Genomic DNA, 21,950 nt, shown 5'->3' with positions numbered 1-21,950 from the left:
CTTTCGTGCAGCTGACTGTGGTTATAGCTCGGACTCATCAGCGGGACCGTGGAAGTGATCCGCTACAGGGTGTCTCGCTGGCGGAGGAGGACATACCGGCACCTCGCAGCTCCAGCGCTGGTTAACTGCTCCGGACAGGAGCAGATCTGCTTCTCTGGTCCTGCTTAGGAGTAAAGCACCCGACCTGACAGCAGCCACAGATGCGCGGGAGCCTTGAGCAACAGACTGTCGGTCTGGGGACCGGGGGAAGCGAGAGCGCAGGAGAAAACATGCCGCCAGACGCTCAGCTGCCCCGGGTAGCCTCATCAGTGGGAGCCGTAACACATTTACTAACAACATCTACATTCATACAATCATATCCGCCACAGTAGGTATAAGATGCGGCTTAAAAATCATCGGTGAGAATGGAAAGAAAGTTCGTGAATCTGACGAGGGAGGCTGGGTACAGCTGCTGGAGCTGCGAGGTACCGGGGGGTAGACCCTATAGCGGATCACTTCCACGGTCCCGCTGATGAGGCCGAGCCATAACCACAGTCTGCTGCACGAAAGCATATTGGATCATGGATTATTATGTTTATACCGTATATCCATAGTTTCTGGGGGATTAGCCAACTAACAGCCACTGTCACAGCTCTGTGAGTAGTATCTGGAATCGATTGCTCTTCCTTGGTTCCCTGGATGTCAACACTGAATTTAACAGCTGAATTTAGCATGTTGTTTTTTTTGTTGTTTTTCATTTTTTAGACTTGAATTTTGTATGGTTTAATTTTTAACCTCAATTTATGAACATCAGAAAACACAAACGTCAAAACATTCAAATACATAATTTCAGTGTTTGAAATTCAGTGGCTTTTTTTAAATGTCAAAATCTGATGACACGGATTTACTTCCATAACCATTGGCTTTATCAATGGCTAATAGTCTGAGTGGTTAATAATTTCTATATTTATTAATGGTTAATAACGCAAATTTTGGGTTACCAGGTCCTCCATTTACAACAGCCTTATTACCAAACAGAATGGGTCAACACCAGCCGGAGGGATTTCCCTCCACCTGGCAACCAAACCTTTTTATTAATAGCTTCTGTTGGATCTATAAAACATTAGTAAATTGTTTATCAAATACTAATAAAGCCATACAATTGTCTGATTCTCAAATATTTTATAAGAAATAGTTTTTAACAAATAATCATCATGATTACATGCAGTCATAGGAACATACAACAATAGTATAATCCAGTCTCTGTCGTATGTCGGTCATCATGGTGACTTTGCATGTTAGCATTGGTATGTGTGCGTGAAAACGCATGAATAATATAGAAAAAGCATTTACCAATATCACGTCATTTTTGAACAAAATAAACTCCTCTGGAATTCAGCATTAGTGTTCCAGCTTTATTTGTGTAAATACCTACACGTTTTAATGCACTTGGGATTACAATCAGGCAGTTCAGTCATAAGATAGTAATTACAAAATACCATAACAACAATGTCTAAGCTTTACATTTGTCACTCTGAATAGGAACAAAAATAAGATGCCATCCCATGTTGTATGAGCACATTTTTGTAAGAAGAAACTGTAGTAAAAGTAGTCTTTTTTTATTGTTTTTGTGTTAGAATGGAATGCAATGACGGTATCAGAAAAAGACTGAACTCAGCAGCCTTGATACAAAGTGACTTCTCTTTAACAATCTAGGTGCTGTGGGCAGCATTATAAGTCAAGTGAATACACGGTCCTTTTCAACACAAGGCACTGAAGAATTTATCTCTAACTCATTTTCAAGTAGGTCCTAGCGATAAAAACCAAACAATTCATAGTCATGAGGTCACTGGGGACAACACTTGAAAGGAGGACACTGACCACAGATTCCTAGTCTTTGACATTTACAACGGACTTGATGTATTTCATAATTTTAAAGCACGCACCATCATTTGTGAGAAAAAAAAAAGTTCAATATAGGAGTCTTGTTCTTGGCACAGGAGGAAACAAGGTGGTAATACCTGCAGCATTTGCAGAAGAAAACAGCTGAGATGCTTGTTTTACTTTTCCGAACAGGCAGTGAATGTTAGACAGTTCAGCCTGTCGTATCATTATCAAGGAACCGTGACCTTTTTAACACACAGACAGTACTGGCAGGGGATTGCCAACAGTTCAAACTTTGGTATGACCACAAACACATTCAAGAAAAATGTCCAGCATTTGTAAAAACTATACACGTGAGCTCAACTGAAAAAAAGATAAAAAAGGTTCAACACGTGACTTCTTTCAGTCCTTTCTAAGGCAGTGGAATAAATAGATGCTTTTGAGACGACAACAACAGTTATCACTTGGGACACTGTTTAGTGATCACAGGATGCGTTCTCATCTGTATTAGTGACGTATATTTTGGACCTTGGACCTTGGCTGGCCTTACTGGAGGAATGACGTCATCCTGTTTTGCGCTACAGCTAGTGTGTCACCTGTAATGATTGTTCTTACGGGTCAACCATCTGGACTGGCTGGTTTTACATTCTCAAAATGATTCAAGCCTCAAGAGAGAAATGTTGTAAACGGCGGAGCTAGTCTAAGAGTGCAGTAACAGTCAAAAGTGTTAAGATCATCCCTCAGATCATTTTTCAGGAGTGAAACAGTCACTGGCCGTCCACTGTGGGAACACCATATCTGTGCGCCCTGACAGCTCGGGGGTCGCTGCATGTTCTCCTGTTCATTATGGTCAACTCTGGAAATATGTGTCTGCAGGTGTTTTTGTCTGGAGTTTTCTAGTGATGCAGTGTCTCTGTCTCATTGTAGTGGATTATCAAACACAGAGTCTGGTAGGACAGAGATCTTCAGCTTCTTTTCTGGCCAACTGTACTCCTTTGGTAACTTTGTCTGTACAAAGAAAAATTATATAAAAAAAAGGTAAAACAGGCAGTTGAGCAAAACCAAACTGAAAGTAATGTTAAAATACAGGGTTTTTACAAACCTCCTCACGAGTGTTAAGTTCCTGTAAATCACCAAGCATCTGCTCCACAAACTCCTCAGTCAACAATATCTATGCAGAGTGAACAGAAGGTGGATAAATGCACTAAATATGAAAGCACCACATGAGTTCATGTACAAGTCTGTGTGTGTATACCTGAAGCCAGGGGCCATGAGCTGCATATGGGTGCTCTTCAGTAGCAAAAGCTCCTTCAACTCCTGTCGACACAAATGTGATGGCTGTGTCTCCATTGATACTTTTGTAAGTGAAGTGTCTCCCATGGAGCAGCCGGCCTCTGTAATAAATTAAATACAGTACAACGTGAACTACAAAGGTCAGCACAAATAATCAGTGCGATTTCATTTGTTTGAGCCATAACACAGTACTTATCTCCCCATGTGACTGTTACTAGCAACCTTTTAAAGGATGGAGTTATTACAATTTCTGAGAAATGTTTTTGTGATGACTGAAGATAGCCAGTTGCTCATTTTGATATTTACAAAAACACGTCACATTTGAGGCACCAACAGTCAGCACTTTGTAGACAAGATTAAAAATCTGTTTTAAAAAAAATCAACAAACCAATGCAAGGACAACAGTCTTTTAAAATGTTATTAAAATAATGAATCTTTGTTTCTTTGTTTGAATGTATGGACGTACGTATACTGAAATATTCAGTGACAAATCAAGTAAGTAAATACATTTAAAAAATAAATAAAAAATAATGAAACTGTTGTTTTTAGATATTTGCATCTGCAGCCATTATAATAGAAACAACATAGATTGTAGCATTCTGATTACATCTAGAGTTGTTCCGATACAGATACCAGTATCGGATATGCCTGAGATACTGCCAAAAAGGCTGGTATCGGCGAGTACGCAAGTCTGCACCGATCCGACAACACGTATTTTAGCCCTGAAGACTAATCTATTTTAAAGTAGTTCATTAATGTTTTTTTTCAGTTATGTGTTGTTATGTATATGACTGTCAAACTAGATAATGAAAGAAAGTCATCATATCCCATCCATTACAATTAAATATTAATATAAATTCTCTAACAATAGTAATACTTTAATATATATCTAAACATCTCTAATTGCATCAAAACATGACATCACTCGTAGAAAATTTTCAATACAATTACTACCTGGAGGCTCTGGCTGGTTGTGTATTTAGCACCTACCTTAGACCCGCCATTACACAGTGAGTATCAGTATCAGTCGTTCTAAGAGCAAGGAATTATTCAAAGCTAATCAGATAATTTTAATAAATTACAAAATTATAAAAATAACACTTGCTTTGTGTGCATGCATGTGTATTAAAGTGTGTGTGTGTGTGTGTGTGTGTGTGTGTGTGTGTGTGTGTGTGTGTGTGTGATAATATAAGAAGCATTTCAACTTGGTTGTGGTGGGTCTGTTGCAAAGTGTGAGAACTATTTTCACAACCTTTTCAGGTATTAAAAGTCAAGAGTTCATATGCAACATTAGACATAATCACAGCCTATGCCAGTATCGCATATTTGGGCCCTTTACAGCGTTCTCGCTCTTACCTTCCAGCGCATCTCTTCCTCTCTTACACAAAGGTCTCTCTGTCAACTAACTTTGGACTTGTTCTTTCCCCAGACAGAGACCACATCAAGCAAGTTCGTCTTCTGTCTGTGCAGAGGAACCTCAACAGAGGAGCAATTATACAAACCCTACAATTCTTGTTGAAGATGTATTGCTCAGGTGGTAGTTTGGCTGCTAAAAAAACCCCAAAACATCAAACTGCACACAGAGGCATTTTGGTTCTCACCATTGATCCCGCCCCTTGGAAATCTAGAGCTACGGAATAAGTCTGTCGATACCAATAATAAATAAAAAACCCCATAGAAATCCCACTTTTTACACTAGAGTCCTAGTGTCATATTAAGTTGGTTGACATGTTGACCAGCCCATTGGTCCTGTGTTAGCAAATGCAAAATATTAAGGCAAAGTTATCTTGGGATTTATGATTACTGAAAATCAGTTTCAATCCAGCAAATCTTTACCTTTTAAAGCTACTTCCAGCCTTTGATGCACTTCTCTTTTGTAAGGTGAGTAGTAAAAAGTAATTGTCATTGTACAAGTGTCTTACTCAACGTGTCAATGTACAGTAATACTCTTAACTGACATGTAAAGTAAGCGGTAAACACAGCAAACCTTTTTGCGCAAAACATACCAGATGTATACAGGGAACCAGAATAGGAGGAGGAAAATCATGTTTGGGGCTGATTTGCGGAAGGCCCCTATTTAATGTCTGAGAAACAAGTGTCATCTGTGATTTTGCTCTGTTGCTTTATTGAGACATTCTGCCCTACCAATCCAACAAAAATGCCTGTACTATTTGTTTAAAATTCTGTTTGTCTTTGGAGCATTCCAAATAACATGTGGAAGTAAAATAGAAAATGGTGCCGTACCGCAGGCAGAGGGGCAGCAGTGTGCCTGACTCTTGGTTGAATTTCAGATGGACGCTTTCCAACTGCCGTGTTCGGACCAACTCATGAGGAACAATGGCTGCTGAACTCTCACTCTCCAAACTGTCCTTCCGACTCCTAAGAAATAGACAAAGAAAAGAAAGTGAGAGCAAGTAAGAATATGAGAGAATGGCTGTGAATGGTCTGTGAAAAAACTGCTACTGGGGTGGCTCCTTTGCCTTTGACTGCAAATGGAAATATACTGACACAGATTTCACAACTCCTTTCATGAAGTGGTTACCTGATTCTGTGGAAGACGCAACAACTCCCACAGAAAAATAGCAACAAATAAGTAAGCCTGCCACTACCACTGCTGGTAGCTTAGAAACAATGGTGATAACAGTTCAGATGTCAGCTACACTGAGTCATTGCACATGGCGGAGAGAGTTATCCTGGTGCAACCCTTGTGCTGAGCTGAACCCATGTTCTGTGTGTTTTGGTGTGTGGGAGGAAAACTCACTGAGGTCTCTCGTGGCTCTGTCTCTGGCTGCTGATGGGTGGTAATGCTGCCTTGGTGTTAAACTCCAGTCCTTTTCTCAGGGTTTCCCTGATCTGCTCCGTGTCTGTCAACACACAGACAAACATCAGCATGGAATTATCCCATCATGCACTGCTGGGAGCATGAAAGCAGAACTTCTGTGCACAGGCTGGTCAAGCCCCCTTGGATCTACTCAGTCTTAAAAAGAGGAGCAACTCTTTTCGCTCTGCTGTAACCTTGGCATACCTTTGTCTGAGAGCCTCCGTGGCTGTGATCCTATGCAGATGGATCGGCTGTCCTCCTCATCCTCTGGCGGTCGACTCAGATCGTCCCACACACACTTGGCGCTGACCCCGCTCAGGTTAGAGCCCTCCGTTTCAATACCCTGGTCCACTCTCTCCTGCTTAGATGAGCAAGAAACATATACGCAATCATCAACACTAGCTCACATAAAACTCACATAAGGTTCACATTTTCAGAAATGAGAAAACATTTCTGATCACAACATTTCTTGGCCAACAGGGGGCACTAAATACTGTCAGAGAGCAAAATCATGTAGAAGTTGTTGCAAAATAACACTACAATCTCTATAACAGGTTAAAATGCTTTGTAGATGTGAGCGTCACTTTTGTCTCTGATATCTAGAACAAACCCATGACCTGTTCCAGGCCTGTCCCAGTTATAATGTCACAGGTTATAAATGGCCTTCTTTGATCGGTCTTCCTTTTATCGCCTCTTAACCCATTTTCCTTTACTGACCATGCATCCTATCAGAGACCATCGCAATATAAACATTGGACTGCCATGACATAACACAGATCATTTATTGAAAATATAGCATGTAGCATTAGCTGCTGGCACAATCAGCTAACAGATGGGGAGGATAAAAGTGCTCCTTTTCTCACACTATAAATACAATACAGTTCACTTTGCGGAGTGTGCAGAACCTAATGACGCCTTACTTGTAGATGTGGATCGATGTCAAAAATGGTCTCCCCTCTCCTCATGTCTGTGATTAACCAGGGGCCACCAGCTCTGTAGACATGACAGTTAACAACATTAGTCCCAGACATCATTAACCATTATAATTAATCATGTTTAACACAGAGTTAATAAATGAACAAGATAAAATGCGCTTGACTTGCTGCTCACAATGAATTTCTCAAACTGGATGCCATACATTTTATTTTACTGCAGTGGCATTAATGTAACTGTGTTTGGAGTTTTCAATTGACTGACTGACCATTTGGAGGCAAATGTAAATATGGTGTTACAGATAAATTAATCTATATTTGATTTGCTATTACAGCACAATGCTAGCAGATTTGGTCTGCCTTAGGTCATATAAGTTATGCTGAAAAAAAATCTATCAATCTTCACATATAAAAGGCACAAAAAAAGAAAGATAATGATTTAAAGCATACGTCAAGGCAAGTTAATTTACTGCAAATCTAAAGGAGTACCCCATCACATACTTGAAATGCTTAGACTGACATTTATATTGACATTAAAAAAAAGAAAAAAGTTAGATAACCTAGACAGTGCACAGGGCCTCCTCAGTTTTGTTGAGAATTACCCTAACGTGCTTGGTCTGAATAATAAACAATAAAAACTAAGAATAATAACACAACCCAATATGTAAAGTATAATTTTAAAATCTAAAACATAGCTTCTTTATCTAGCCGGATCATGTCCTGATGCAGTTGTACTCACACTCTGACTCCACGCATCAGCTCCAGGATGCCTTGACCGTTCCACTGTTGGGCCGCCTGTAGCTCCTCTGTACATACACCTACGATCTATAAGAGATAGTGTAGAGTAGGGCTGAAACAATTACTTGTGTTACAAAACTTCATTGAGGCAAAATCTCTGCCTCGCCACTACATCCGGAAAAGGCAGAGAATAAGTTTGGAATCATTTCACACTTAAAAAGAAGCCAAAAAGGTGCAATGTGTGAACTGCAAACTAGAACTGTTATACCACAACAGCTCGACATCGATGATTCAGCGTCTGACAGCGTTGTTTTGTACGTTGCATGTTGTTACGGTAAACAGGAAGAGAGCAACTCGCTCTTCCTGATGATATCTATTGTTAATTAATTTTCTAAATGAATCTATTTGTCTTTAAACCTTCTTGAGTAAACACAGGTCAGAGAATTTTATGCACTACTTTGAATTGTTTAAATAATAACTTAATGTTTTTTTTTCCGATTACTCGATTAATAAATGGGATAATCTGTAGGAATCGTTTATAAAAGGATTCGATAGCTGCAGCCCAGAGCATGAAAGGCTGCGGTCTACAATCTTGTTACTTTCTGAGTACTTCTACTGCTGTTGCTGCCTTTCTATTCATGAATAATAACAAGATCTAAATCTCTAAGTTGTACAAATATCAGAAAAAGGTTTTATTTCATGTGTCCATTTTTATCATTTTAGTGTGGTATATTGGCTAAATATTCTGAATAACTGATGTTAATCACTGCATCATGACTGATACTAAATTGCGTTACTTAAACAATGTGAATATCACATATTTGAACTTACCTGAAGAAAGGTCACTGTGCCAAATGGCGTTTGAACTGGCTGCATCTGTGGGTCCTCTGTAAGCAACATGTGCTGGATACGAGATTCACTGTTGTCTAGTGGACTGTGCCACGATACATGGTCGCCACTACAAAATGTGTTTTCTGTCAAGAGACAAGAAAAAAAACCAGAGGTGACACAGATCAGCAAGAGAATGAGCGTGAGTAAGTGAAAGAGAGAGTGAAAAAGAGAGAGAAATCGAGAACCAAATGTGGCAAGAAAAGCGTAAAAACTACATTTCCAGCTGAGAAATCTTTCTGCTTGGGAGGTAATATGCACCCAGTCCAGATTCACTGCAGGAAAAAGAGCGAGGGGGATGATGGCCAGAAATCAGCATTCATTTAGCTCAGGAGCCTAGCCCACCCACGCGCAAATTGACCCCAGCTGGATAGCAGAGAAGGGTTGGGTGGTAAGGACAGCCTGGAGACTCGAGAGAATAGCCTTCTTCTCTTTCACAGCTTATAAATATCCCCTCCCCTCTCAACCACACTTTCTTGTGCACATTATAATACACCACTGGAGGATTTAAAGAACTAAGCAGCAGAGTATCTACCCGTTACACAGAGCATACATTCACAGTCTTGTTTGCCATTCGTGAAAACAATCCTATTAAAAGGGTGAGGGGAAAGAAAAGGGGAAATTAGACTTCCTGTCAATACCCAGAGCTCCAACAAACAAATAATGTGTACTAAACCTAAGACTGCTGCCGGCAGCAGACTTCTCTATTCCTGCATGTTTGAATGTGTCGCAGGAATAACAAGCTAACTTTACAAAGAACACATTATTCACTTTCACAAAGACATCACAAGGAGACAAGCATACTGCTGCCAAATATAGATGTTCGAAAACAAAACCCAACCTGTACAGATAAATAATTTACTAAACTATTAAAGTGTGAAACTGTTACTCATTGTCACTGCTTTTCCTGGTGAAGGATGGAGAATTTAGGACTGGAACTAGCAATGTATTACATTACCTCTAAATCTGTCGGGCACTTTATTGATCAATTAATCAGGGCCTTCTTAATTGTGTAAAATAAGAGTAAATGAGCCCAAATAAATGTCTCAAAACAGTTTGTTACATCTGACTGATGACTAAGAAAAGCATGCAACTTTTTTTCAAAGCCAGTTATCATATTATAACCAAATATTTGGTGAATTCAATATGATGAATCAAATCTAAATGGTTCCCTTATCATTGGCACACTTATTAGAGTATAAATGCTCCTGATCGTGCAACGATATTGCTGCAAAACTATCCACAGTAAAAGTTCTTCAAACCAATGTATACTTTGTTTTAAAACAGAGTATGAGATTAAATGATATGCCTTGGCTGTGATGTGTTTTAATGTGTAGCTCATTCCATACAAAGAGTACAGCTTTGTTTCTTTTGTTTGGTACCACCCTAAACACTCTGTGCTCTTACCTGACTGGAACACATAGCGTGCCAAGCCTTGCATGAGTTCAGCCGGCCAGGTTGGTGGTGCCGTCTCTCCCGTCTCTCTTTTGAGTCTAAAGGTAAGCTCAAAACCAAACCCACTTGGCCCGTCTGCCCCTGTGAATCTAACACACACACACACACACAAAATAAGAAACTGGGTAAACAAAACTACTGGAGCAGTACGGATATTTATTCACTATATGCATGAGGGTTGGGAAAATCACCATGTTTAACTAAGTCAGTAGGTGGTCTACTCTTTAAGGGCACCTGACATAAGCATATATTTAGCATAAGTAGAAAGTCTTTATGTGATGTTTAGATATCCTGCCTCTTTCACAATGTCAAATGAAAAAGAAACAGATCGAAAAAGTTCTTCCTTACTCCCATCAAACGTTGATTACCCCAACTCCCCTGTGCAACAGGAAGTCAAGTGTTTATGCTGGCGTACTTACTCATGAACCCTATTATCCCCATACAGGTCACTCAGCCCAAAACTGACATAGTGCCAATGCTCCTGGATGTCCTGAGCTGGACAGCCCGTACTCCTATACATACTGATGTAGTCCAATGGATCAGGTCCCCCTAACCTGTGAGAATCAGATCAGAATCAGAAATACTTATACAACATATCAAACAACAACAATATTATACAGATAACATATATTTGTGAAAACAGAAATATGAAACAGTATATTATATATATATATATAATATATATATAAATAAATAAGTAAATAAAATATAAAATGTATAAAGTATATAATGAAAACCATCGACCATATCAAAAATTGTTTATGTAGTCAGTGTGCTGTTTACTAGTACGAGTAACCATTTAGTCTAGATAAATAAATAAATGTATAAATACATAAATGCATGAATAAGTGGAAAATCCTGCCTCATTAATATATGGACACAGAAATAAATAAATGTATGTTAACATAAATGTAGAAAGAAATGTAAAGCATTTACTTATTATTTTATTTATCTATTTAGTTACACATTTATTTATGCCTGTATTTATTTATTCATTTCTGTAGTTATGCATTTGTTTCTTTCTTTTAACAGTCGTCTATAGTTTACTTTCACACTAATTGAAACGTAAACTAAGTTAGCTTAGCTAGGAGACAATATATTTTTCTTATAGGTAGTGAGTTACATTGAAATAAGATGTTCCAATTAAGCTAACGTTATGATAGCTTGGTACTGGATTCTCCCCCAAACCAAAGTTAGCAGTTAAGGCTAACTGGTTGGTACAGTATCCTGGCTCCTGGACCTAAAGTTAGCTGAAAGGTTAGCTCAGCAGAACAAACGTCTTTCTATCGCTACACAAACTTGTCCCACAACCTTTTGGATTTGTCGGACTAGCAACGACAAAACAGGGGCACCTACCAATATTTTACAATAGCTGTAACTTGAAGCGGGTTGGCCTGCTCGGGGTAAAGTCGCCTGCACTCCCCGTAGATAGCTTGCAGTCCAGGGGGAAACAGCGGCACCAGTCCGTGGGCTGAAGCACCACTGGTAGGCCGTACCTCATCCATGCCACGGCCTCGAAGAAATCTGGTTATTCTATTAAAAAAAACAACGTATATTCTGTTATCTTCCGCTATAAATAAAAACGAGACAAGCCTAAATCATCAAGGCTTCACACTACATATATTGTCCGACAGAATATAGGTTTAATCCCGATCGCTGTGTGCCACTGCTACACTCAGCAGGGGCACAGCCTGTTGCTCATCCTCAACAAAAAACTACTCCGCCATTGGTTGGATGTGGATCATGACGTAGTTGATTGACGGCTACTAATGGCCAATGAAGAGCAGAGATTTAGGTTGTTGATGATTGTGATTGGCTTATACTCTGTCAATCAAATATTAGGCTACAAGCAGATGTAGTTACAGGGGCCAAATGTTCTGGGATGTATGGACCAAATGGGGCTCTTTGAAGAATACACAACGATTAAAAAAATATAATACTATATGCTATACTATTGGACTGTACTAATGTATTCAAATGTAAGAATTATTTCATAGGGGCGGCCGGTGGCTGAGTGGTTAGAGCAGTCACTCCATGTAAAGAGGCTGAAGGTCCTCCAGGCAGCGGTTGTAGGTTTGACCCCGACCTTTGGCCCTTTGCTGCATGTCTCCCCCTCTCTCCCTCACCCCATTTCCTGTCTGTCCTATCTAATAAAAGGCTTGGAAAGTGCCAAAAAAATAATCATTTTATATTTTATTATGTTATATTTATTTGAGGTCGAGCTAATTTCAACTACTCCATAATGTTGTTTTATATTATTGTATATGCTTTATAGTGCATGTTTTTAATTAAAATCCTAAAATCAATAAAAAAAATAATCAGAAAATAGAATATCTGAAACACGTGTGTCCCCCGCAACCCCGATAGGGACAAGTGGTTGAAGATGAATGAATGTCTGTGTGTCTATATATGGGCCACAGGCATTCTTACATCACAAATGAGGAAGGAGTGCCAACTTGTAATATTAAAATGGTTTATTTTAGAAAAATAAAATAACAAGCAGACACTTGTCATGACAACATGCTAAGGTGAGTTTCAGCCCTATAGAAAAATCCCTGACAATCATGGCATTGTCATCTCTTTTATAATACTGAATGCAAAAGTATCATTCATTCATTCATCTTCAACCGCTTGTTTCAACCCATCATGTTTCATCAACATGCTGTGGTGCAATATCGCAGCCCTTTTCTCCATGCACTTCTATACACAACCATACCTGGAGACCACAGACTTTACCAAACCAGGATGGCAAAGATTACGACCAATTTTCATTAATTTAATGTTGTTCAGTCTATGTGAGGGATATGTGTGCAAATACAGGTCTCTTAGGAGGGCCCTATGGGCGGTGCTTGGCATAGGCCTAATCACTTTAGGAAACCAGTAAACCAGTAATGGTGTAGTACATCTGACCATTATTGAGTCGTCCACTATTAAAAGTCTAGGCCTACTGTACATAGACTACACAACTGGAAATTTTGTGGGCTGTTGTATCTAATCATACTTTTAGCCAATCTAGCTAACTGCCTTCACCATGGCTGTAGATTTTTATGGAACTAGAGCTGATATTAAAAAAATAAGAAGTCTGCATGTACATGGTAGCTCTTGTATTTCTGAAAATCACCCTTGAATCATGTATTTCGTAAATATTGCAGTGTTTTTAAATTGAAACAGTCAATAAATTACAGAGAACAATTCACTTTGATTCACTTTATTAACAATAAACAATATGCTTGATAAACTGATTCGTTATTTACAAATGTGTTTATTTTATTCACAGTAATATTATATTCAAAGCTAACAATATACACAAACAAACAAACAAAAGTAACGTGTAGTATATCTTAGACATGCTAGAAGGAATGTAAACGGGTTCATGCAACTTCTTCTGATGGTCATGATTCCCACTCTCTGGTGCTGTGCAGTAAAGCAGACAAACTAGTACCATGCCAAAAGAACTGAGCCCATAGATGACACCTGAACACGCCACCATCTATGGAATTCAGTTCTCATAGTACAGCACTTAAAAGTTGGTCCTCAGGCGCCTCAAATGGTCCTTGAACGGCTTAACAAAAGTCATGCTTCATTATTAATATTTTTTCCCCCTTAAACTCAGTTTATTGCCCATGTCTTTATGAATTGAAACCAAAATAAAGCCATCTATAATCAATAAAACAGAATAAAAAAAACTACATTTAATCATAAAATAAAGTGGGTGTAATGCTGTTGAGCAGCACCTGGAGGTCTAGTCACCATGACCTTCCCCATTTCTCAAGAAATGCCGGGTGATGATCAGATGATAACATCAGCTCTACTTCTTTCTTTGGAAGATTGAGCAAGAGGCCGTAAGTTGGTCTTAAACAGTGATCAGTCATAGTTGGCATTTGCCTTAGTGCAATGTGTAATTTAAAACAGACTTTTTCATAAATTGGCAGCAGATTGAGAGGCATTTTATGTAAGTGAAATAAGTGGAAAACAAACCTCCAAAATACCCCTATGATTGAATGGATCCAGTGCTGTGGTTAGACAGAGTTTCAGGGTCGTCTGAGGAAATCCAACCATCTTAACCTAAGTATTCTTGTAAATGGTTCTCTACCGCTGAAATGAAAGTATGCCCACTGGGCTGATGCAAGCTCTGAATCAGATCATGCTGATAGTGCTCTGGTCGAAGCATGAAATGACTCATCTTTTATGGCTGTACACTCCCAGAAAAAGAACTCTTGGACAATGCAATTACTGACATTACAGTTAGTCGATTTGAACCCTCCAAAGTAAGTTTGGTATTAACGAACCTCTTGTTCTACAGGAGCTCAAAAAAACACCTCATCCAAGGCCTGGAGTCAATATTGACAATGACAGCACAGTGAGATAATTCCTCAATGTTATCTCAGTCACTGTGGTTTATTTAGTATGAGTGTATACATTCTTTTAGGATGCATGCAATACAGTACAATGAACTTTCTGAGGAAGGCCACACCTGAACACGTTCAGGAAACTCCTATCTTTCCGGGACTTGGACTGGGAAACAACCGGTTCTACGACCTATCGCTACAAAAGAATTGCCCTATGAGGGCATTACTTCAGTTTTAAACAGCTCTCACACAAAGATCAGGTTCATTAACATAGTATGATAGCATTTACAACCTTCATGTGCAAGTGCTCAGAAAATGCGGAAGTTGGTGTTTCTTTATAAGAGCTCTTTTCTACCTAATACAATTTCACAACTTAAAACATGTTAATCATGTGTAGCTTGTAGTTTTTCCGCAGGCATTTCTGACCATTTTAGATCAAATGTGTCATCAAAATAATTTTAAAAAAGACCATAATTTGAGCAAATTGAGGTAATTTTCTACCTATATACTTACCCCAGTCAATTACTGAAACTTTTCTCTCCAGATCTTGGATATATCAGAACGACATCTCCTCGTAAAGGCCTCCCAAGACTGTACTCTTGAAAGGTCACGCTTTAAACGATCTTCAGCAGTCCCATCTTAACAAAAAGTTGTCAGCGTTGAATCAGCATTGAGTCGCTCCAAACTGAATGTACATACGGTCAGCCATCCCTCCCCAGTTCACCTGCATGTTTCTGCTCACTCTCCCATGTCCTCCAAGTTCCAAGAAAGGATACCGCGCACTGTCTGACATTCAAGAGCAGAGGACCTTAAATACCACCACCTTTCACATCACACATCAGCCTCCCTCCCTCCTAGTATCTGTTTTTCATCCCCTCCCTCTGTTCGGTAAGGCTGACAGTCACTTCCCAGTAAGAAGGAAACAGTGGGAGTGGTGAGCAGTACGCCCCCTCACAGTGAATCAACACATAATAGTTTCTGAGGAAAACCATCTGACTGGCCCTGCCCCCTGTTCCCATAAAGTGAGCAGGGGAAAGGCTGCGTCTACTCGAGGAACCAGGAATTCCCCCACAGGCCACGAACAGCTGTCGAGATGAGAGGCGATGACGAAGCAGACACACTGGAAGGTTGCTGGCTGGGCACATGCAAACTGATGAAACTGTTTGGTGTTTTTGTGTTTGCACAAGAGTGAAATAGTATTTAACACTACAGTATATTTACATAAGTGAGTGGAAATTCTATCCACACGCTGTGGGTGTTGAAATGCACAGTCATGTTTGAGCCGGTGACAGTATGTTTCCTCGAAAAAGTGATTTATCTCGGCTAAATATAGTTTATCAGAAGGGCGATGTGTACTGCTGGCGTCATGGGCATGTTTATGAGGACATTGATTCATGTGAACATCTGTGTGGCTGGAGTCATTTATTCAGGTGAGGTCTTTCTGATAGGGTGTATTCAATAACACAGCCGTCCTAAAATAACTTTGTTTGCTCTCTGGTCTTAGTCAAATAGGACGTGGGATGTGATACTGATTGTGTTCAATCCGCTGAATATGACAGGACCGGGTCAGCAGGGTAAAACCACAGTTATCAAACAGGCTAGCTGACAGTTTCCTTGTTCAGTCACCCTGTAAAAAAAACCTCTGATTTCCTCATCCTCTTTACCTAGTCAGCTCAAATACGAGAAACTAGCATGGGTTCATGCTTACAACCTCAGTAAAAAAGAGAAGCCCTGTCCGATTAGTTCAATAGATTTCCTCGATCTGGATGAAAAGGGGATTCCACATGGTGTTGGAAGAATTATAGTTCCCTTCCTGTACTTGGATGTGTATTTGCACACATTTCCTGTCTGAACATACTCATTATAATGTGTCATGTCTTTGTGTTTTGCAATAGAGCACACCCATATTACATAGCGACATTAACTGAAGGTAAAAACCCAACAGAATCAAGAGGAGCCATTACTTGAACAAGAGGTACAGAGACCCCATAGAGTCCCACCATTGATGTGCAGTGACTCTAGAATCCACTTTCAAACTACATCCTTGGTTCGGTGGGATAAGTTGCAATTGACATTTTGCGCCAGACTTCAGAAACAAGCCTGGCTTTCATGCTGCTGTTTGAACACTGGGGAAATCACTTGCAAAGGTCACTGAGCCCATTTCCTTTCTTTCCTCCCCGTGTATCTAAAGACCTGTAACAGCCCCTTTCAACTGCACTTCACTTACTGGCAGACACATCCAAATTTCTATATAGGAAGTGAAAGCAGGTATGTGTGTATGTGTGTATATGTATGTATATATATATATATATATATATATATATATATATATATTTATATATATATATATATATATGGGAAGAAAGAGAAAATGGAAGATGAGACAGCATATTTCATTACAGCATATTTTATTATAGCTTTTCCTTGTAGTACCACGGTTGCTGTAACACACAACTTACAATCTTAAAACAGATGGAAACCCTGATAGTTGAATTTGCATTAAACTGGGCAGTAGTTCTTCTTTAACAGAGCCCAAGAGACCCTGACAGTTATGTAAGTGATAATGTAGAGTGAACTGGTCATTATTCACAATTATTAGTCACTGGCTCGACATTATCCCGCTTATTACACAGCTATTTACTAAAGAAATCAATAATTAAGACACAACATATTGATTTCTAAAGAGGGCTAATGTTTTTTTTTTGCCACAGCTGATGTCAAATTTACCAGACTTCTTTCTGCCGATTAATAGACAAGGCCCTCTAGACAAGACTGTCATGGATCAATTATAATAGAGTATTAAACAAAACCCTTTAATACATGAGTAAAGCTGCATATCAAACCCATGACTGCTTTACTTATTCAAGTACTCTTTGCCATTTTAAAACGTAGGATGACCACATGTCTCTGTAGTCCTTCTTCCCCATCCCACAGGTGATCCAAAGAAAAAACACCCCTCTGCTCTGTAAATGTTTCAAACAGGTGCAGTCCGCCACCTACACCAAAGTAGTGGGATTTGGTGGCAAGGTAGACCAGTCCATCCGGTGCCAACAGTTTGTGGAGGGTCTCGTGTAGCGCAGGGTAGTATGCGGTGTTGTAGATAGTCTCTGAGGTGAATATAATGTCATATTTGGGTTGTGGGTCCTCCTCTTTAACCAAAGCGAGGAATGTGCTCCAGTCACCAGAGAAAAAACGACACTTGGCTAGTAATGGGTGCTGGGAGAGGTCTACAGCTCTTTTCTTAGGTGGTTGGTTGCCATCTTTTACCTCTTGTTTCTCTTCCTCCTTCTTTTCAAAATCATCTTCCTTCTGTAATTCCCCCTTGCCCCTCTCTTCTCTGTCATCTTCACTGTCTACTTCATCATCCTCTTGGCAGTTAAGTGTTACATTTGGCACTGTGATCTGTTCAATAACTGTACTATTATAATCTTGGAAGAGGACCTGCCTGGCTCCTCTCCTCAGAGCCAGTATCCCCAACAGCCCCGCACCGCAGCCCAAATCCAAAACTGCTTTCCCCCTAAAGGTCTCTCCTTCTTTCTCAATCAGCTCCAGAAGGTCGTAAGTGCACTCCCACACTTTCAGTCCTCCCTCGTACACGCCAGAGATGAGATCAGACCTCTGCTCCGCAGTGCGAGAAAGAATTTTCTCCCCGTCCTCTCTCTCCGAGGCCGTCTTTTCAAAAACGGTCTCATTGAGGAAATGGAGAGAAGGAAGAGTTCCTATGGTAACTGTTTCTGTGACAGCATCCCTAAGGAGGAACTGTGGGTCAGAGAGTGGAAGGTGTTCTTTGGCCTCTTTTACTGGTTCTGCTGCTCTGGTATCATCGTCTATCTGCAAAATACAAGTGTGGATGTTTAGGGAACAAATGTATTCCCTCAGTTACGCATGTGTCTAATAGCTCTGTGCAAATACATGACAATAGTACATACTGAGGACTCGTGCTTCAAGTTAAAAAATATCATGGTGTCAAGGCAAATTTAGCCGGACACAGGTATAGGGCTGGTAAGTCCCGCCCCTGTAATATGGCTTCTGGTAGAACCCATGGGACCTCAGCTCACGAAAAATTTACATTGGTGTCTATTGCAATGGAACAATTATTTTCTGGTCCCAGTCATTATCTGTCCTGGATTACAAATGTGATGTTTGCAGAATAACATGATCATATTTGACATTGACAGTTTATTGTAAGATTGTTCAGTGAAAGGCTCTGGAAAAAGCATAATGAGAATGACTGCATTTCAAGTCGCTCATGTGACGTCACGTCATCACGCTTTCCCTCCACTTCTCAACCCTCTGCTGCTGCTGCGTCTTCTGCCAAGATTGAGATCAAGATGCCAGTGTGTTTTGAGCCAGAATGGTCACATTCCAGCAAGAACGGGTGTTCTTTCTTTTGATTCCCGTCTGACCATAAGACTAGGAAGCAGCACTCAGAGTTGAGCAGTGAGAAGAGGAGGGAAAGCGTGATGGCGTGACGTCACATGGGCGACTTGGAATGTAGCCATTCTCATTATGCTTTTTCCAGAGCCTTTCACTGAACAATCTTACAATAAACTGTCAAACTCTTAACAGGAAAAGTGACAATTTAATTCTGCAAACATCACATTTGTAATCCAGGAAAGATAAAGACTGGGATCAGAAAATAATTGTTCCATTTCAATAAACACCAATGTATATTTCTCTGGGGCTGAGGTCCCATGGGTTCTACCAGAAGCGGTAATACAGGGACGGGCCTTACGGGCACTATATAAATCAGCAAGTACACTGAGGCTGGGTAGCTGGAGGACACTACTCATAGCATGGGAATGGTCCGATTTAAATGGTCTTCATAGGAATTTTCTACGAATTGTGGAGGTCATGCTGTGTTGTAAGTGTTTTGAAAAGAAACCAAATGAATATAAAATTTAATATTAAGCTTTCACCTAACATATTACAATAACTTATTTACCTTTAATTCTTACCAACCAATATAAGTAGTGGTGATGTTGAAACACTGCTTTCTGAAGCTTTGATAGCTACTCTAATAAAAAAGGTTCACAACCCCAAGTTTCAGTCAACATACTGTAGCTCACATGACGTCTACTGATCTGCTGGTTGACAAACTTAGCCATGAGACTGTTACAAATCAGCCATGTGATCACTGTGTGACTTAAACACTGTTTGCAAGTATCATGTGTGGATTGGTCGGTTAAACTGTTGATCATGGAGTCACACCCAGCAGAGCACAACAACTCATACAGTCTACTATGAGTATAAATGTATGATTTCCACCATGACTTTTAATTGACAAGGTTTCCAGTGAAACATATCTTATTACAGTTAAAACCTGACAAAGATGTGAATTCATTTTCTGAAACTTGCTCCCAGTTATTTTGGTCTTGCAAATGTACACATGAGGTATGGAAATATAAGGAATGTATTATATATAATTTTATTCAGATTTTGTATTTGGTTGCTATGATTAGTGACAAGATATTCATTAATTTCTCCTTATTAATCTAATTTGCCAAATCGCACATCCACAATATTTTCCTCACAAAACAAGAAAGCAACTACTACATTTATGTAATATCTTTACCGGTTTAAAGTGCACTTATTGTCGTACAATCACATCTTTATTTTTACATTTTTTATTTACTGTACGTTAGATTTGTTTCATTTTTGTTGTCTTTTTTTCTGTTTCTGTTTGACTGCTTTTGATTTTATTTCCAAAATTCTTCATCTGTCTGTGGGTAATTCTGATGTTTTCTTTTGATGTGTATGTTGACCATTTGTAATAAAGATTAAAAAAAGGGGTGCAAGAGGCACTTGATAAAAGACTTCCTGGTAGGTACACTGGTGGTTCTCCTCTCGAAGCCAGAAGGAGAGAGGACACGCGGAAGCATAAATTCAACCCACTGTCAACCTACGCTCTCTAGTGGATGTCCACCTTACTTTCATTTTTAATTTTCATTGCTAAAATAAGATTGTACAGTGGGAATTACTCAATTAAATAATCTGCATGTATGCACTGTGTGTGTGTTTGTATCAGTGAGGGGTGTGTCCCTGTATCTATTGTAAGAGAAGAAAGTTCTATCTTAATAGTTGGCTAAACCTCAAAACTAATACTATCTACTAATCTGTAAATTGAAATATCTAAAAAGAAAAATAGTATACGTAAATACCACATTAATGAATGTAAATTTAAAAAAATCTTGTTAACAAGTTTAGGAATAGTTTTTCTTCCATATGGGTGTCATGCACAGTTTCCTCTTTTTCAACAACTCCATCCCCTCTATTCCTTTTTTAGTAAATTTTTTAAATGAAAATCTGACTAAGAAACTGGTTTACTACCTGAATGTAAGCTTATTTATATATCAAAATAAGTGTTGGAGATCAGTATAAGCAGTAATAAGTGGACCCTGAGGTAAGAATTCATTTTCAGGTCTTGTTCTTCCTCTCACTGCCCCCAGCCCTCATAAAAGTACACACTCCACTGCATGCGCATATGCTTTTCTTCGAATAAAACCATACCCAGCAGATCAATTGTTCAGGAGTACCTAAACTGCAATCTGACATCAGTACCTCTCAGCTTTTGGCACTTTGAGTAACCTAGAACACAGCAACGTGAGCTAACATTACTCACAGCTTTAGCAGCATTGTCTTTCTTTCCGTTTTGCGGTTCATTTCCATCCACACCGCCCGGGTTTGTTGTTAGTGCGGGAACGTCGAAGTTAAAAGAAAACGACATGATTACTGACAACACTTAGTTCCAGCTTTAGGCTGGAAAGTTGGTATCCCCGTTTACTGCAGCCGTAAACTCCACATGGCAAGCTTAGCAGACATACTGCGTGCAAGAACTACAAATCCCAGAAATCTCAGAACCATGGTAACCGACAGCCAGCCGTTACCTCAAGTAAAGTAACCGTTTAATGTCGACTGTGGTTCGGTTTAGAACACAGAACATTTGTTTTCATATAAATATTATTTAAAAAATCCATTTGTTTTGTATTATATTGAAAGTACATTTAGCTTTACACATATACATTTTTTTTAATTTAAAAGGAATTAATTTACAATACCGTGGTGTCTCAACATACATTTCAGGCACGTTGGATGAAAGGGATAATTTAAATAGTTTTTTTTAAAAACGAATTTGTAACAAATGAAAGCGAATATAATTTATGGAGGAATCATCCATATCTGAAATATCGTAATTACTTCCTGACTCTGACTACCATGATGCCTTACGGCGCTACTCTGGCGCACGCGCACTAACTCCGGATCATAATCTGTAAACTGTCAGGTCCTTGATCCTGCTTTCTTCGCTAATATGTTCCAATAATCCGTTTTTGCCGTCCTTTTGAACATGTCGACGGGAGGGGTGGTTTCGGCAGGTCTCCTCCCTTCATAGAACGGTGAGTATTGTGAGTATATTCCCTAAAATACACCTGAAATTATATTAAATATCACAAAGTAGCACGCAGCGTCGGGTATTTGAATAGGAAAAAAAACACTGTGACATCCAAACAAAAGGGATTTGGGAGCGTGATGATTCAGTATGACAATCCACAGCAATGTGTATTATGGACACGAGGCGACAGTTTAGCTAATAGCCTTGTATAACAGGTTTGT

General features: G+C 39.4%; 2 protein-coding genes across 4 annotated transcripts; both read right to left on the bottom strand.

The window, feature by feature from the left end:
* Window positions 1–1,358: 1,358 nt before the first annotated feature.
* Window positions 1,359–14,969, bottom strand: sufu (suppressor of fused homolog). Of its 3 annotated transcripts, XM_083923529.1 has the most exons (13): window positions 14,853–14,969; window positions 11,347–11,523; window positions 10,410–10,544; window positions 9,943–10,079; window positions 8,479–8,621; window positions 7,649–7,734; window positions 6,898–6,970; window positions 6,182–6,338; window positions 5,918–6,020; window positions 5,401–5,535; window positions 3,119–3,257; window positions 2,966–3,034; window positions 1,359–2,871 (listed from the first exon to the last, which is right to left on the bottom strand). In XM_083923529.1, the coding sequence occupies exons 2-13, from the start codon at window positions 11,493–11,495 to the stop codon at window positions 2,782–2,784; spliced, it is 1,416 nt and encodes a 471-aa protein (XP_083779655.1). In that variant the 5' UTR covers window positions 11,496–11,523; window positions 14,853–14,969; the 3' UTR covers window positions 1,359–2,781. The 3 variants fall into 3 exon arrangements, with proteins under 3 accessions (XP_083779655.1, XP_083779654.1, XP_083779656.1); XM_083923528.1 differs by lacking the exon at window positions 14,853–14,969 and having other exon boundaries at window positions 11,347–11,681; XM_083923530.1 differs by lacking the exon at window positions 14,853–14,969 and having other exon boundaries at window positions 6,182–6,335; window positions 11,347–11,681.
* A 1,812-nt stretch (window positions 14,970–16,781) lies between these two features.
* On the bottom strand, window positions 16,782–21,144 carry mettl18 (methyltransferase 18, RPL3 N3-histidine). The gene is made up of 2 exons (XM_083922684.1): window positions 20,962–21,144; window positions 16,782–18,170 (listed from the first exon to the last, which is right to left on the bottom strand). The coding sequence occupies exons 1-2, from the start codon at window positions 21,064–21,066 to the stop codon at window positions 17,202–17,204; spliced, it is 1,074 nt and encodes a 357-aa protein (XP_083778810.1). The 5' UTR covers window positions 21,067–21,144; the 3' UTR covers window positions 16,782–17,201.
* Between the last annotated feature and the right edge of the window lie 806 nt (window positions 21,145–21,950).

This window comes from Echiichthys vipera, assembly GCF_963691815.1.
Source record: "Echiichthys vipera genome assembly, chromosome: 11".
Taxonomy (NCBI): domain Eukaryota; kingdom Metazoa; phylum Chordata; class Actinopteri; order Perciformes; family Trachinidae; genus Echiichthys; species Echiichthys vipera.
This window is presented reverse-complemented; position numbering and strand designations above follow the sequence as displayed.